General features: G+C 41.2%; 2 protein-coding genes across 4 annotated transcripts in view; both read right to left on the bottom strand.

Annotated features, from left to right (window-relative positions):
• Positions 1 to 1,186: 1,186 nt before the first annotated feature.
• On the bottom strand, positions 1,187 to 6,104 carry S1PR1 (sphingosine-1-phosphate receptor 1). The gene is made up of 2 exons (XM_032797079.2): positions 5,649 to 6,104; positions 1,187 to 4,204 (listed from the first exon to the last, which is right to left on the bottom strand). Exon 2 carries the CDS (start codon positions 4,058 to 4,060, stop codon positions 2,918 to 2,920), a length of 1,143 nt encoding a protein of 380 aa, XP_032652970.1. The 5' UTR covers positions 4,061 to 4,204; positions 5,649 to 6,104; the 3' UTR covers positions 1,187 to 2,917.
• Positions 6,105 to 12,920: 6,816 nt separating this feature from the next.
• The window catches only part of LOC116834785 (putative oxidoreductase YtbE), a 49,015-nt gene continuing 47,575 nt past the window's right edge, over positions 12,921 to 14,360 (bottom strand). Inside the window, exons 6-7 of one of the 3 annotated variants that reach the window (XR_012656255.1) lie at positions 13,712 to 13,789; positions 12,923 to 13,010 (exon numbers count right to left, since the gene is read on the bottom strand). The gene's annotated coding sequence lies outside the window, so the exon portion shown is untranslated. The other 2 variants (XM_032797091.2, XM_075067834.1) reach the window with 2 other exon arrangements.

The following is a 14,360-nucleotide window of genomic DNA, read 5'->3' as shown; positions in this document are numbered from 1 at the left end:
ACCCAAATCTCCATCAATTGCCCTAGCTATTGAACTACATCAGTTCTCATGCTGAGGGCTTAAGTGTAATTTAGGTAGTGCATAATCCTCATTCCAGCCCTCTGCATGGTGGGGACGGGAATAAATCACACACAGAGGGTTTAGCTTATGTTCCCTGTTGTCCCTCAGTGCCCTAAGTCACTGCCAGAATGAAGGCCTAAGCCAAGAAAAGTTTTATCTTTTGCACGAATACAGATTTGACATTTTTTCCAGCTTTGCTCAGGACAGTCATTAAAAAGCCTAGGAAGTGAGCATACATGAAATCATTCCTTCCGTACAGGCAGACAGATGGAGAGAAATTCCAGTCTGTTTCCACTCTTTTGTCTTCAGGGCATTTTTGGAATTTCCTTCAGGAAGTGAGAGGTTCTGACCTAAAGCCTTCCTCAGTTAGTAGGCTCCAGTTTCCCACAGTAAACCTTGCACAGAAATGACGTACTGCATAAGAAGGTGAGTTTTATCTTTACGCCCCAACTGTATCCTGTATAAGCTCAATGAAACTTTTAAAGTATTACCTAGAGGGAATGGCAGCAATAGGGGAAATGGAAGAGTCAAATCTTGGAAGAAATACAGTAGCTACTAAAAAACATTGGCCAGATCCTCAACTGACAGTCAGTGAAGTAACATTGATTATACCAGTTGAGGCTCTGGCTTATATATTTTAAATATAAACCACCTTGATGTTTGTAATAAGCTGATAGCAAAATTCACAACTATTTTTAAAGATTTCCTGCCCCATATCCATAGATAAAGACAACAAAAAAGGGATTGATTAATATATAACTTAATTTCTAATGCATGATCTCCTGAATTACATGGTATTTCACTTGTTCCATTTTGGACAGTAACTGCAGTAATTTCCATTATTTGCCATAGTGAAATTTCTTGCTCCAGAGCATAGATATATCCGGGTTCTTTTATTGGCACCCATCACCTTTCTATTGGAGCACTTGTTCTTGTACCCTTTTATATTGCCTTGTAAATAAAGGTGTCATTATGGATCTATGTCCTTAATTGAACAGAAATGTCATGCACAATCAGCTTGATCCAAGGTCTATTGAAATCAATGAGAGTCTTTCCATTGACTTCTATGATCAATGAATCATGCTCCAGATCTTGATGATAGTACAAAAAAAATGTGATAGTAGCATCTTAAAAAAATCAGTTTATTAATGCTTAGAAATCAATAAAGCTATGTGCAAATTGAACAATAAAAGTCAAACATTTTAAATACTATTTAAAAAAAGAAAAAAATCAGTTTAATTGCACTGGAAATCATACTACAAGACAACATTCTTATAGAAAATCAATTCTAGGTTTTGACAATAACTGTACATTAACCAATTGTTCAGCTACCCCGATACAATTTTTTGTTATAGTAATGCTCTAGGTGTTTGAAGACTTCTGCATCTCATTAATTATATATATTGTATACATTCAGCTCCCTTAATGCAGGTTAGAAAAATATCGGAATAGAAATAGATGCCATAAAACAAAATACAACCAATTTAAATTAAAGATATTTCTTACGTGAATTGATAAAATACAGACATCTGTGCTGAAATTATGAACATTCTAATACAAAGAACACAAAGTAAGTGGAAAAAATGTCTTGCATTTTGTTATGGAAGTACATTTATAGGTCATCAATAGCCATTTCAAGATCCTTTTTTGTTTCTCTGAATCTCATGGTATTTTATATAGATTTAGATTTTCTAATCAATCTTTACTATGGAAACACTATGGGCCAAATCCTGAAGTTCTTTTTCAGTTTTCACTCTGTCCTTACTCAGTCAAAAACACTGATGCCAATAGTACTTGATACTACAGACGCTCCCCGGGTTGCGGAAATCCGACTTATGGAAATCTGAACTTATGGAAAAAGTTTCATAAGTCTCGTAAGCTTTTGTGTGTGTGCGTAAGTAATTGTTGGAGATATATTCCCAACTTACGCAAAACTCGACTTATGCAAGGCGTTCTGTTCTGGAACACCTTGCGTAAGTCAGGGAGCTTCTGTATTATATTTATCTTGTCAAATATCACATGTTCATTTTCTCTTTAACTGTAGTTTTATCCTGTAAGTATTATGGTCATGTAATTTATTTCATACTCAACGTAACAAATCAATAGATATGTGGGGCCAAATGCTATTTTGAGCTCCTATCATGGAATCCTAGTGGCTTCTTTGGGGTTATATGAATGCAGTCTAATACAGAGTCTGGCTCATGATCTTAAAAGTAATATGGATTTTCAGCACAACTTCACAGAACTGATCTTGCTAAAGAAATGCTTTGGACGCCACAGATGAAATCTTATTACATCTAAAAACTCAGGAAAGTGATGCCAACCTGTGGTTGTTAGTGATCTAGATTACATTGGTGTGATCTCCTTCCTGCTACTTGCCAAATGGCAAACACTTGTGACCCAGTAGAGCCATCCCTAAACTTGGTACAGAAAGATCTTTTGTGTCAGGGCTTTTTCTGCAAGTAAAGAAATAATAACTTCACATTCTTCACAAAGAAAAAAAACAATTCATTCTCCCACCCTCATCCTTCTGCTTCTCAGTTATGCACACACTCGCACGCACACACGGCACCATTTCACCAAGGCATCAGTCTTTCCAAGTTATGAATACGCCTGGCAATCCTGAGTCTGCCTCAGTGCAAAGACAAAACATGCTCCAGAGGGAAATGTTTTCAAGCCAGAACAGTCTGTCCCACTTCCTGAACTCCACCCTTGCAAGTGCCCTGCTTGCCTCTTCAGAACTAATGCTATCTTGCTCACTTAGGCCATCTCTCTGGAGTTGCTACAGTGAGCAGGTAGCTTCTTGTCTGTCAGGTTTCAAAGGGGAGGCTTTAAAATATGCCTCCAATGGATACTTCTAAGAAGACGAGGTGACATTGCCTGAAGACATGATTGTCTCCGGGCAGTCACCCTCATCCTTCTGTGGGTGGGAGGAATTGTCAGATTTGCTTCGACTGAACTCCATCCCTCCTATGATTGGCCTCTTGAATTTGGCCCCAGAATCTGCAGAGGGGCATTTGCAACAGCACAGGATCTTGATGAAGGCCCTCCGCATCTCTTTGTTGGTTAACGTATAGATGATAGGGTTCGTGGCTGAATTGAGCACAGCCAGTACTAAGAAATACTCAGCTTTGAAGAGGATTGAACAGGCCTTCACTTTGCACCCGACATCCAGCAAGAGTAGGATGAACAAGGGACTCCAGCAGGCAATAAATGCGCTCAGGACAATGATCACTGTCTTGAGCAAGGCTAGAGATTTCTCTGAGCTCCTCGTGGCTTTGGTAATGTTTTTTCGAAATGTCAGCCTGCGGCTCCTAGTCCTGACCATGGAATAGATCCGGCAGTAGAGGACAACAATGGATAATAACAGACCAGTGAAAACTGTGGTGCAAAAGAGAATATAATGCTTATGGTAGAGGGGCAGCACAGTGGAGCAACTCTGCAGACCGTCGAGGCAGTTCCAGCCCATAATAGGGAGCCCCCCTAGGATCATGGATATCACCCAGCAGGCACTGATCAGTAGGAAGGAGCGGAAGCTGTTGCTCCCATTGTGGAGTTTCATCTTCAGCATGGTGATATACCTCTCAATGGCAATGGCCAGCAGGCTGAAAACAGAGGCTGACAAAGCTACAAACATGCTGCCTTCCCTGACAAACCACTGGGCAGGGGTAAGACTGTAAGTTTTGTGTCCTGATAACAAAATGTTGGCAATATAAGCCACCCCAGCCAGCAAGTCTGAGAGAGCCAAATTCCCAATGAAATAGTACATGGGTCGGTGAAACTTCTTGGTTTTCCAGATGGTCAGCAGGACAAAAATGTTTTCTAAGATGATAAAGCAACAAATGATGATAAAAACCACTGAGGTCACTTTTATTCCACTGTCTGCCTTCTCATTTAACTTCCCTGTGTAGTTGTAATGTTTCTTAATGATTTCAGAGTGGACATAATCGCTGACTGAGTCATTGAAGACTTTCTTCTGGCGGCTGCTGGTAGACTCCATGGTTCCAGGCTGAATGGCACTTCTCCAGCCACCCACCAGAGGGTGAAGTCAAGTAGAAACCTCACCGGCCACCCTTGTGGCAGTATCTTCGAGGTGGAGCCTCCAGTGTCTGATACTCCCTGGGTAACCTCAGATACCACAGCCCTTAAAGCAGGGAAATAAACAAAGCAAAGAGTCAGATGAAGGGATGCAAACAAAGTGGCAAACTGAAAACAATATAAGACAATCTGTTCGTTTCACTGCATGTCAGATTTAAATTTTAGATCACAAACGAATCAGTAAGGTCCATTCACTCTCTCCCCCCACCATGTAAAAAAATGGTTCAGCAAATTAAATAGATATAGCTCATCCAATGAACTTTTTTCTGAATGCAGATTTGCACAAATAAGTAGGAGGCAATGGGGCTTGCACTGAGTGTCTGGATCTCACTCAGTGCGAGGGATCCAAGAAAAGTCAATGGAAAATGCAGGTTCCATCTGTCTCTCTCAATTTCTCAAACTTTTGACATAGGAAACACTTTTTAAAAGTTCAGGTTTAGAAAGAGAAAAGGCTTGATTTGTTTTAAATGCAACTGAAAATGCACAAAATAAGTCTGGCATGAAAATCACTTGACTGGAGCGACCTCACTGTTTTTCCACTATTAACATTCTAAATGCGTTGTGAGGGAGGGCAGTTCTGCAATTTATTGATGCCATCTTGAGAAGAGGTAAAGGGGTGAGTGCTCACTGATGTGTGTAAAGAGAAAACCTGCCCCTAATCACTTTTATTTGCCAAGATCATCCTTTGCAAAAGTTGTTCCAGTGTAAAATTCAGAAAAGCAAATAAAATAAGCTATCAAACGCGTTTTGAAACAAAGGAATGAGCAAATGTAAGTTTGGAATGTAATTACTGCAAATACAAAAATACATGTATAAACAGACACAAAAGTAAATTTATAAGGCTTGTAAAATTATAGGTGCCACTTAAGGGTGGACGTAAAACAAAAGCAAATTAGCTGTGTTAAATAATGCGAGGAAAGCAGAAAGGAAAAGACTACAGAAGTAGAGAAGCAGAAAGTGGAGTCCCAGGTGCCTAGCATGTTAAGGTGTGATATACAGGAGTGATTTACTGAGTGATCAGATTATTACTTCTCTATCAAATTCTCTCAGATATCTCACTAACAAATTTGTGTAGCTTTACTGTGAAATATTCTTTGCCTGCTCCTGGCCAAACACAGTTGCTAAAGCTGAATAGTTGACAGCAGCTAAGGACACTGGCTATTCTACTTCACTCATCAAAATGAGAATCACAAAGCAGAAACTACATAAATTCTGTGTTTGTATGGTGCTTGGCACAATGAGCCTCCATTCCTGGATTTTTCTTAGGTACACTACCATAATAAACATGAGTAATAATAATTCAAGCTAAACCCACATCTACTCCAGCAGAAAGTAAAGGGAGGCTCAGCTGCCTATGAAGGAAGCTCTTGAGTCATTAATCCATCATTTATTCTGGGGGAGACTCACTCGGAGAATTGATTTCTAAATGGGGATTTATACCAAAAAGCTTTTCCTAATGCCAGCGTCCAAACTGTGTCGCCAGTGCTTACCTTGCTCAGAAAGGATTCAGTCTCTGAAGCCAATGCATTGCCTGCGCTCCGCATCTCTGCTGCCCCAGAAGAAACTCTCAACTTGCATAACAAAACCAAGTTGGCTTTAAACGTTTCCTTTAGCTAGTGGTCTCCACCCCTTGGGTTTCCTATTTTTCTAAAGAGAAGATTTAAGCAGCTCTTTAACTCTTCAGTGACCACAGACTGATTACGTTGCATCTGCTCTGCTGGGTTCCTTGAAACACAGCTAAATGAGAGGTCGGAACCCTAGATAGGGTGCGGTGCCCTAACTGAAATCATTCAACTAGAGAAGCTGTGGGCAGCCAGGCTCAGCTCTCCTCCCACCCTTTTCTCTTGTGCCTGAGCTAGCGCTCCTCTGCCAGCTGGGAAGGGTTAAATCCCTTCTCCCTCCTGCTTCAGTGGCTGTAGCAGATCGGGGGCTGAGTGTTTAACACAAAACGCACATGGAAAGAGGCGCTGAGGAGCCAGCCTCAAAGCTGGTGGGAGCCCCTCGAGGATTCACACTGGAGCTAGCTTGGTACAAAGCAGGTCTACTCTCTTCCTCTCCCTTCTGCTCCCAGATTTCATAGTCAAGTCAGCGACAGGATTCAGATGAAGAGCTGGGGAGACCCGAGATTTCAGCCAGAGGAGGTGGGGGAAGTCCTAGCACTAAATGACTTCATTCTTTCAACCCTTGAAAGACATCCCAGGCTCCCAGCTCCCGGAGACCCCCTGCTTTAGGAACTAGGCAATGTCGCCATCTCTGGGCTCCTTGCTTCAGAGGGGCAGCAGTGCCACACAGCGGGAAAGGTTGTTTGAATCGTGCTGGCTCCCTCTAGTTGGCTTAGCATGCTTGAAATGCCTGTCGAGATGCTCACTTTGCTAAGCAAACTGGATTGAGCTAACAGACCCTTCTGCCTGGCAAGGCAGGGCAAGAGTGTGGTGAGCGGAACCCTGTACATCAGCTACCCTGGGAAAGCCACAATTTGGCCAGGAGAACTTTCTCCTTCAACCCCTGTTGATAAACAATGGCACTGCTGGTCTTCTTCCTTTTCACTGCTGCCCAAGAATATCACGGCAGCAACCAGGACCCCACTTCTGCTGCCAACATTAGGATAGTGATGACTGAGGCCTGGGCTCCCCCTTCCACCAGCAGATATTGGCAGGGTCCTGCAGCTCCAAATGTTAATGCCAGGATCTGCCTCTCTCCTGAGAGCAGATGACCTATGCTGTGGGCAGTGTGCTCCACTTGAACTCCTTGACCATGTGCAATGACATCATATTCAGGGGCAGCAGGTTTGTATAATTTTTGGTGGTGCCCAGAACGGGTCAAAGTCCTGACCCTCCGCCACACACACACACCTCTGCATATTGGTGCACATAAAATTAATGGGGTGGGGCCCAGGGTTTGGAGTATGGCAGGGGGCACAGGGCTGGGGCAGAGGGTTGGGGGCAATGAGGGCTCTGGCTGGCGATGAGAGGTTTGGGGTGTGGGAGGGGCTCAGGGCTAGGGCAGAAGGTTGGGGTGAAGGGGTGAGGGCTCTGGCTGGGGCCAGAGAGGATTCCACAGTCCCCCCAGCCCTCTTCCTGCCTGCAGCAGCGAGCTCTGGGGGAGGGATCTCCCACTTCCCCCCTGGCAGCACACTCACCAGGCATCATCACTGCATGGGCTCCTTAGGGCTGGGTCCCTCTCAGGTCCAGAAGTCTCCTTGCCTCCCTGTGGTGTGTGCCAGGGATGGGGGTGGGGCTGTCATCATGCATGCACCTCCACCCTCCTCCGCCTGCTGCCGGTGCTGCTCTTTTGTAGTTGGCAGTGACTAGTGAGGGAGTGCAGCGCAGAGCAGCAGGGCAGCCACCTGCTGCCCAGGGCACAGGCAGGGATGCTCCAGGGGAGGTGCACTTGGGCAGCAGGCAGGGCTGGAGGATTCTCCAGGGGAGGCACGTGGAGTGGCAGCCAGGGCTGGGATAGAGACCTGGCACTGAACATTGGTGGAGCCGGCGCCCGGGCCCTGAATTTTCTGGAGCACGGGCCCATATAACTTGTTGCCCCTGAGCACATTGACCCCAAGGCCAGGGGTCACAGGCATAGGTCTTTTATGCCAAATAACTAATCCAGCTCTGATTCTTCCCCCTCCTGCCCATTAATTCCAACATCTACCTTTCCTATGCCAGCCAAAAACAGAGGACCACGGGTTCCAAACTAGGATTTGTCAGATGAGAAGGAAATTCCAGCATCTTTTCTGTTCTTTCCCCACAAGAGATTCTCTAGGTAGGGTTAAGAGGTAAAGAGATCAAGATGACAATGATGGAGTCCATACAAAAAAATAGTGTCACAGTGTGCCATTTGTATGTCATTCCATGTGCTTCTGTTTCAGCTGTGGATTTTAGAAGTAACACTTGTGAAATTAGTTGGAATAAAAAGTCTATTTTTGTCTCTAAAAATGGAACATTTCTCATTCTTTTGTGCTACACTGTTATACTTGACTCCTTTTGTGGTAAAGTTCTTACCTACAAAAGGCAGTGTGGGTTAGTGGAATGACCATGTTTTGGGTAGCTAATAGCACTTGCGATCTGACAGGAACTCCTGTGTAGCCATGAGTAATTCACCTAACTTCACTGTGTATCAGATTTCCCATCTACATAAAGAAAAAAAAAAACACACTTACCTTTTGAACTTCCCTCACAGGGTGTGGGGGGGGGGGAGCATCCTGAGGATTGATTAATATTTGTAAATATCTGAAGATGTGAAGCACTTTCATTTTGAAAAATGATAAATATTTTACATTCATTATTTATTATTAGAACAAAAAAGGCAGTGACAGTGACTGGTTTTGAGAGATAGTTGGTGGATACTCCATGGCTAGAGAATAATGAGAGAGAGGAAGTCTGTGTGTGTGTGAGAGAGAGAGTTACATGGGGTTTATTCACTCTCCTTTTAAACTTTTGAAAGAAATACTATTCTGTAGTGTTTGGAATGTTAACCCTTACTTGGGTTGTTGATGTGGCTAACCACGCAGAAACCTTCTTTTCCCCTCCCATGCACTGTTCTCTTTACTCTCACCCCAGATCTTATTGTGTATTCTGATGTTCCTTTATATTTAGATTTTAATAAATTAGGTATTTTATTTCACATTACATGCAATTCAGTTGGCAATCACATTGCCACACAGACCAGAGTATCTCGTTTTATTTATGGTGATAGTCATGTTTCAATTGCTCCACACCTCTCCTGGAATGACTCAGATAAAATTGTACTTGAAAACAGACATTTATTCATCTACCACAAAACTAGAATCATGAAAGTTTTTGAGACTGGAGGAAAATATAGCCGTTAAATTGCAACTGTCAGAAAAGTCATGCAAAAATAAATCATGTTTGAGGTTGACATATGCATCCCCTTGTAACTGTCTCACATACAGAAATTGCATATGTTAGTGACACCCCTTATTTAGCTCATTTATTAAGACAACTAAGTGGAAGATAAGTATTTTTTTTAAATGTGTTCTTTTTCAGGAAATACATTCTCATGTAACCTTACCCTGAGATAGTAATACATGAAAGTAACATGCTGCACTTGGGGACTGGATGACTCAGGGTATCTCTGTAGTGAGATACATAGGGCTTTAATTTTTAGGCGTCTGGTTAAAATCCAGCCTAAAATGGTCCTGGCTGAAAGTTGTCCCCATCTGACTATTCAGTGGCCTGTGTAAAATGGCTTGGTAATCTCAATCCAGTTCACATGAATCAGGTGCCCACATCACAAAATCCAGAATCAATGCTGGTTGACCACCCCTTCTTGACATGCATGTTGGCAGCTCGGCAAACAACAAATGGTACATGGAGGCTGAATTATCCTCTTACCCTTTCAAATATTCTCCCTAGAACCGGCATGAGGCATGTTATTTGTTACTATCTTTCCTCTATTTCTTTTGTGATCTTTTTGTTCTCCAGGTGCATCTCCTTTTCTTCTCTCCCAGCCTTTTCCTCTGCTTCTGCTCTTCAGCACTTTTTCCAAGGCTGCTTTCTAATGAGTCCTTTTGGTGCATTTCACTGGATTACAAACTACAGGAGCACAGAAAAAACCAAACTTTTCTGTTTCTGGCTCTTGAACAGGCTGAAAAGCTCCTGTTCTTATCCTGACATCTGAGAATAAGCACTTTGCCTTATGCAAGCATTATTTCTGAGTCACAACAGCTGATCCAGTATTGGAAAGGATGCAAACTCCAGGGTTACTCTTAGTTTGATTTTGCTACAGGCTATTTAACTAGCCTGAATTGACTATGAAAAGACAAGTGGAGCTTCAAAGAAGTCAGAGCTAGGCAAGAGACAAAGACTTGTTAACTCTACTGTGCACCCATTTGTCCAAGGATAGGTTCTCTCCATAATGAATCCATATGGAGGAGAATCCCCATCCTTCCTTCAGAGGTTCTACCATTCTACTCCTTTTAAACTGTATACCAGGGGTAGGCAACCTATGGTACGGGTGCCGAAGGCGGCACACAAACGGATTTTCAGTGGTACTCACACTGCTCGGGTCCTGGCCACCAGTCCAGGGGGCTCTGCATTTTAATTTAATTTTAAATGAAGCTTCTTAAACATTCTTAAACCTTATTTACTTTACATACAACTATAGTTTAGTTATATATTATAGACTTACAGAAAGAGACCTTCTAAAAAGGTTAAAATGTATTATTGGCATGCAAAACCTTAAATTAGAGTGAATAAAACCTTCTGAAAGGTTGCTGACTTCTGCTGTATAGTTTCCTCTCTTAAGACAATAGGAGTGCATAAAGAGCTAATGAGTGCCCATCTCCAAGCGGCACTTCTGTTGCTCCAGGAATTAGCCAGCAGGAGGTGACTACATATCTAGTGAGTTCCCCATCTACTGAATTTATCACCTTTATGGTCTGAACAAGATATCTCAAACTGGTTCCACACCTGGGTACTCCACATCACAGCATGAAGTGTTACTGTCCTGTCACTTTTTAGTTTTGTTTTGTATATGTTGTAACAAAGCAGCCCTGGTAAAGCCAGGCACAATTGCACTGACTTGCTTGCTATTCCATTGCAAGTTATGGGAGAAGCACCCAGGTACATCAGGACTGAGTTTGGCCAATGTCTTTCTTTTGGCTGTGCTGTGACCTTCTTCTTTTTCTTTCACCCTTATTGTACCGATCCGAAATTTAAATAACATTAAATGAACATTTTGTATCAAAGTAAAGCTGCAGGCCAATTAAGATGATTAAGTTCTCATATAATTGATATCAGTTGTCCCAAATTTTTGTTAAGAAATGAGACTGTGAAAATGATGACCCAAAGCTTATGTATTACTTAAGGAATGCCATCTCAAACCCAGTGTGAACAGAGACATAATGAGTTTTTATATTGGATAGGAAATGGCCACAAATTTCTCTTCAGCTACTTATGAGTAGCTGAATCTGAGGGATACAGTAGGTCACCTGACTATGTATTTGCACTACTTACCATCGTTTTTGTCTATTAATGAACTAGTTTATACTAGCATTTCATTCTTCCTGGTTAATGACAGAAAGGGAACTTTTCTGTTAGATCTCTTAAGTTTCCTAAATTTAAAATGACTGCTGGCTCCACTATAAAATCAAACATCTTTGAAATTCCATATATATGGCTCATTTGAACTTTCTACTTTGGAATTACCTATGTTCTAGATCAGGAGAAAGGTCATCTTTAGCCCAGAATTAGAGAACAAAGGGACACTGTCCCTGGATATCAAATATATCAGAAAGCAAATTTCAGTGGGATGGATGTACCAGTTAAATGTCTAGCAGTGGACTGTTATACAGCAGCCACTTCACCAGTATGTTTTCTTAAAAAGTTGGGTGTCAAGAAACCATGTGACTGGGAAAGTTTAACTACTGCATCCAGTAGTTAGAGCAATGGTTCTCAAACTTTTGCATCAGTAACTCACACAGCAAGCCTCTGAGTACGACTCCCCCATCATCCACTCTGTACATTTTTTGTAGACTGTCCACAATTTTTTGCACACAATCATTTGTGCAGTCAAACTTTTGAGTCTTTGAATGCAAAAAGTGTGTGTTTCTTGAATAAGACAAAATGAAACTGGCAATCAGGCACCATGAGAGCTGTCAGGGCTGTTCCTTCACGTAAGTCAAGACTTGATGGTCCTTGTAAGAGTGCCAACAGTGTAACTTTGCCCAACTGAGGAAGAGTTCAGAGAATAGCCTGCAGTGTCCTGGAAGAATTTACAAAAAGAAATTAAAAGGGGAGAAACGTCAGCTACAGAATGGAAACTCTGAGTCAGATTCTGATCTTTGTTGCACCACTGTAAACCAGCTGTATCTACACTCAACTTCAGTAGTTTCTCTGGATTTGTACCAATGTAACAAAGATCAGAATTTAGCATTCTGCTCATAGTTCAATGGCAGGAATCTCAGATTACAAATCAGGATATATTGGTTCTGTTCCCAGCTCTGTGATTGACTTGCTATATGAGCTTGCACAAGTCACTTAACCTTTTAGTTTCTTCATCTGTAAAATAGAATAGGGCTACTTACTACCTTATGGAAAGCACAGATGGATGTACTAAGTACTGTTTTATTTTTTTATTAAGAAAAACACTTTGAATATGTTATAACATGCTGAAGTGAAAAGGAATGTTGCCCATAACTGAAAGCTGGATTGAGGAGACAATCCTGCTTCCACTGAAATTAAAGTCTGATTTCTAAAGATATTTAGATTTTTAAAATGCAGCTTTCAAAAGCCCTTGGTGCTCACTCCTCTTGATTTCAATGAGAGTTAGGCACCTTAAAGGCTTCTGAAAATCTCACTATGTGCCGATTTCCATCTTTAGGTGCTTTGAAAATCTGGGCCGCAGTGCCAGAACTCCAATAGGTATAAACAAGTCCAAGTCTTGACTGAAGCAGGGTCCCAAAAAGTAGCAGCTGAATTCAAATACAGTGAGGTTGAGCAGAATAATTCAAACCATCCAAAGAAAATATTATAGAAAGACCTGGACATCAGAGAAACTGATTATTAAGAAAATCTGTGTGTGTGTGTGTGTGTGTGTGTGTGCATGAGAGAGAGAGAGAGAGAGAGAAACTAAGCCACATTTAATTAACTTTGTGCATATAAGAGTCAATATCATAAGCTACTGACAGGAGCTTTAAAGGTAATAGAACAACGTAGATATGGAACAGTTTTGTGCAGTTCAAAATGTATTCGTGTTTCGGTTGTTGCGGGTTAAAACAATCTGGTTTGAAGTTATCCTTTCCATAATGGATAGGTTAGGTGAATCAGTTTTTTATCGATGTTCAAAGAATCGAAAAATTCCAGATCTTCCCCCCTCAGACTAAAATCAAAAACCTGTGTTTGGGGGAAATAATACAATGATTAGAGTAAAGACGATAAAGAGAGATTGTTTACTATAAATATGCTCTCAAATAGAAAATCAGGTTTCATTCTATTGTTAAATATCATAATATTAATCATGGTGAACTTATTTAATGTGTACATGGGAGTCATAAGAGCCCTGGGGGTTTAGATTATAATTTAGCATTAATTAAACTGACTTCTATTTCAAAGTGATATTGAAAAACATATTTCACTTATTTGTTACAAAGCCGGAATTAGTGTTTTGTGTTTCCATATAACAGAACTTATTTTTGTGAACTAGACCAGTAAGAAATGGGTGAAATCAGGAGCGGTTTAATTCGAAAACAGTAAGAATTAATAGGTGTTAGCACATTAGTGTCTGAATTACAAGTACAGCACTGAGTTTATTAATGCCACTGCAATAGACAAAGAAAGGAAGAAAAAAAGAGAAAGTCAGCAGCAGGAAATGAAAATAGGATTGAAAGGACTTCAGTAAGTGACTTGAAATACTTTTACTAGAAGTCATTGCATCCAAAGTCCTAAGAAACTTTTCTATATCCCATCACTATGTATGTTTTTATGCACTTATTAAAATATAGCAGAAGTGCCTTAGTCCAAGTGATGCAAGCAGTAGTGCAAGTGGATAACATAATTCTACTACATTTTTGTAAGTAAGATAGTCTCAAACTCACTTTTACTCCAATGATGCAAATCAGTCAAGCAAAATTCTACTGTTAGCTTTCTCTGTCCCACCAGCAAACCTGCCAATACTGGACAGAGCATCAGAGATAAATACTGAAGTCTAAAGAGCAAGAATATAGTCTTAATTGAAATATCTGCCACTAACTAGAACCTCATTTATGTGTAATTCTGAAAGAAACTGAGCCAGAAGACAATTCCCTCGACAGAATGGATTGTGATCACCATTTTCCAGATAAATCAAAGGTGTGTATAGCTGTACACCAGTATTTTATGATAATCATGCTACACTGGACATTTCATATGATTAAACAAAAACATTTGCTGTGCCATTAATATAAGGCCTCTATTAAAATAGCCTACTCTTTCTATGCCAAGAAAGTCAATTTAAGCCACAGTACAGGACTTCCATCTCTATGCTCCAGAAAGTGATCATTTACCAACCTTGCCATGCACCCAGTTGAATGATTTACCACAAACTCCTCTAGCAGTGGCAGACTTAGGCCAGGTCTACACTGCGACTTTAAATCGGTTTAATGGCCGATATACCGATTTAACGCTGTACCCGTTCACACGACGTCGTCATTAATATCGAGTTAAACGGCTCCTTAAATCGATTTCGGAACTCCTCCCAGACGAGAG

The sequence above is a fragment of the Chelonoidis abingdonii genome, chromosome 7 (genome assembly GCF_003597395.2).
Source record: "Chelonoidis abingdonii isolate Lonesome George chromosome 7, CheloAbing_2.0, whole genome shotgun sequence".
NCBI classification, from domain to species: Eukaryota; Metazoa; Chordata; order Testudines; family Testudinidae; genus Chelonoidis; species Chelonoidis abingdonii.
Note: the sequence above shows the minus strand (reverse complement) of the source record. Positions and strands in the feature narration are given on the sequence as shown.

What these genes read in the sequence shown, in the direction of transcription:
- S1PR1 (XM_032797079.2), bottom strand. Translation starts at nt 4,060, where the DNA reads ATGGAGTCTACCAGCAGCCGCCAGAAGAAAGTCTTCAATGACTCAGTC.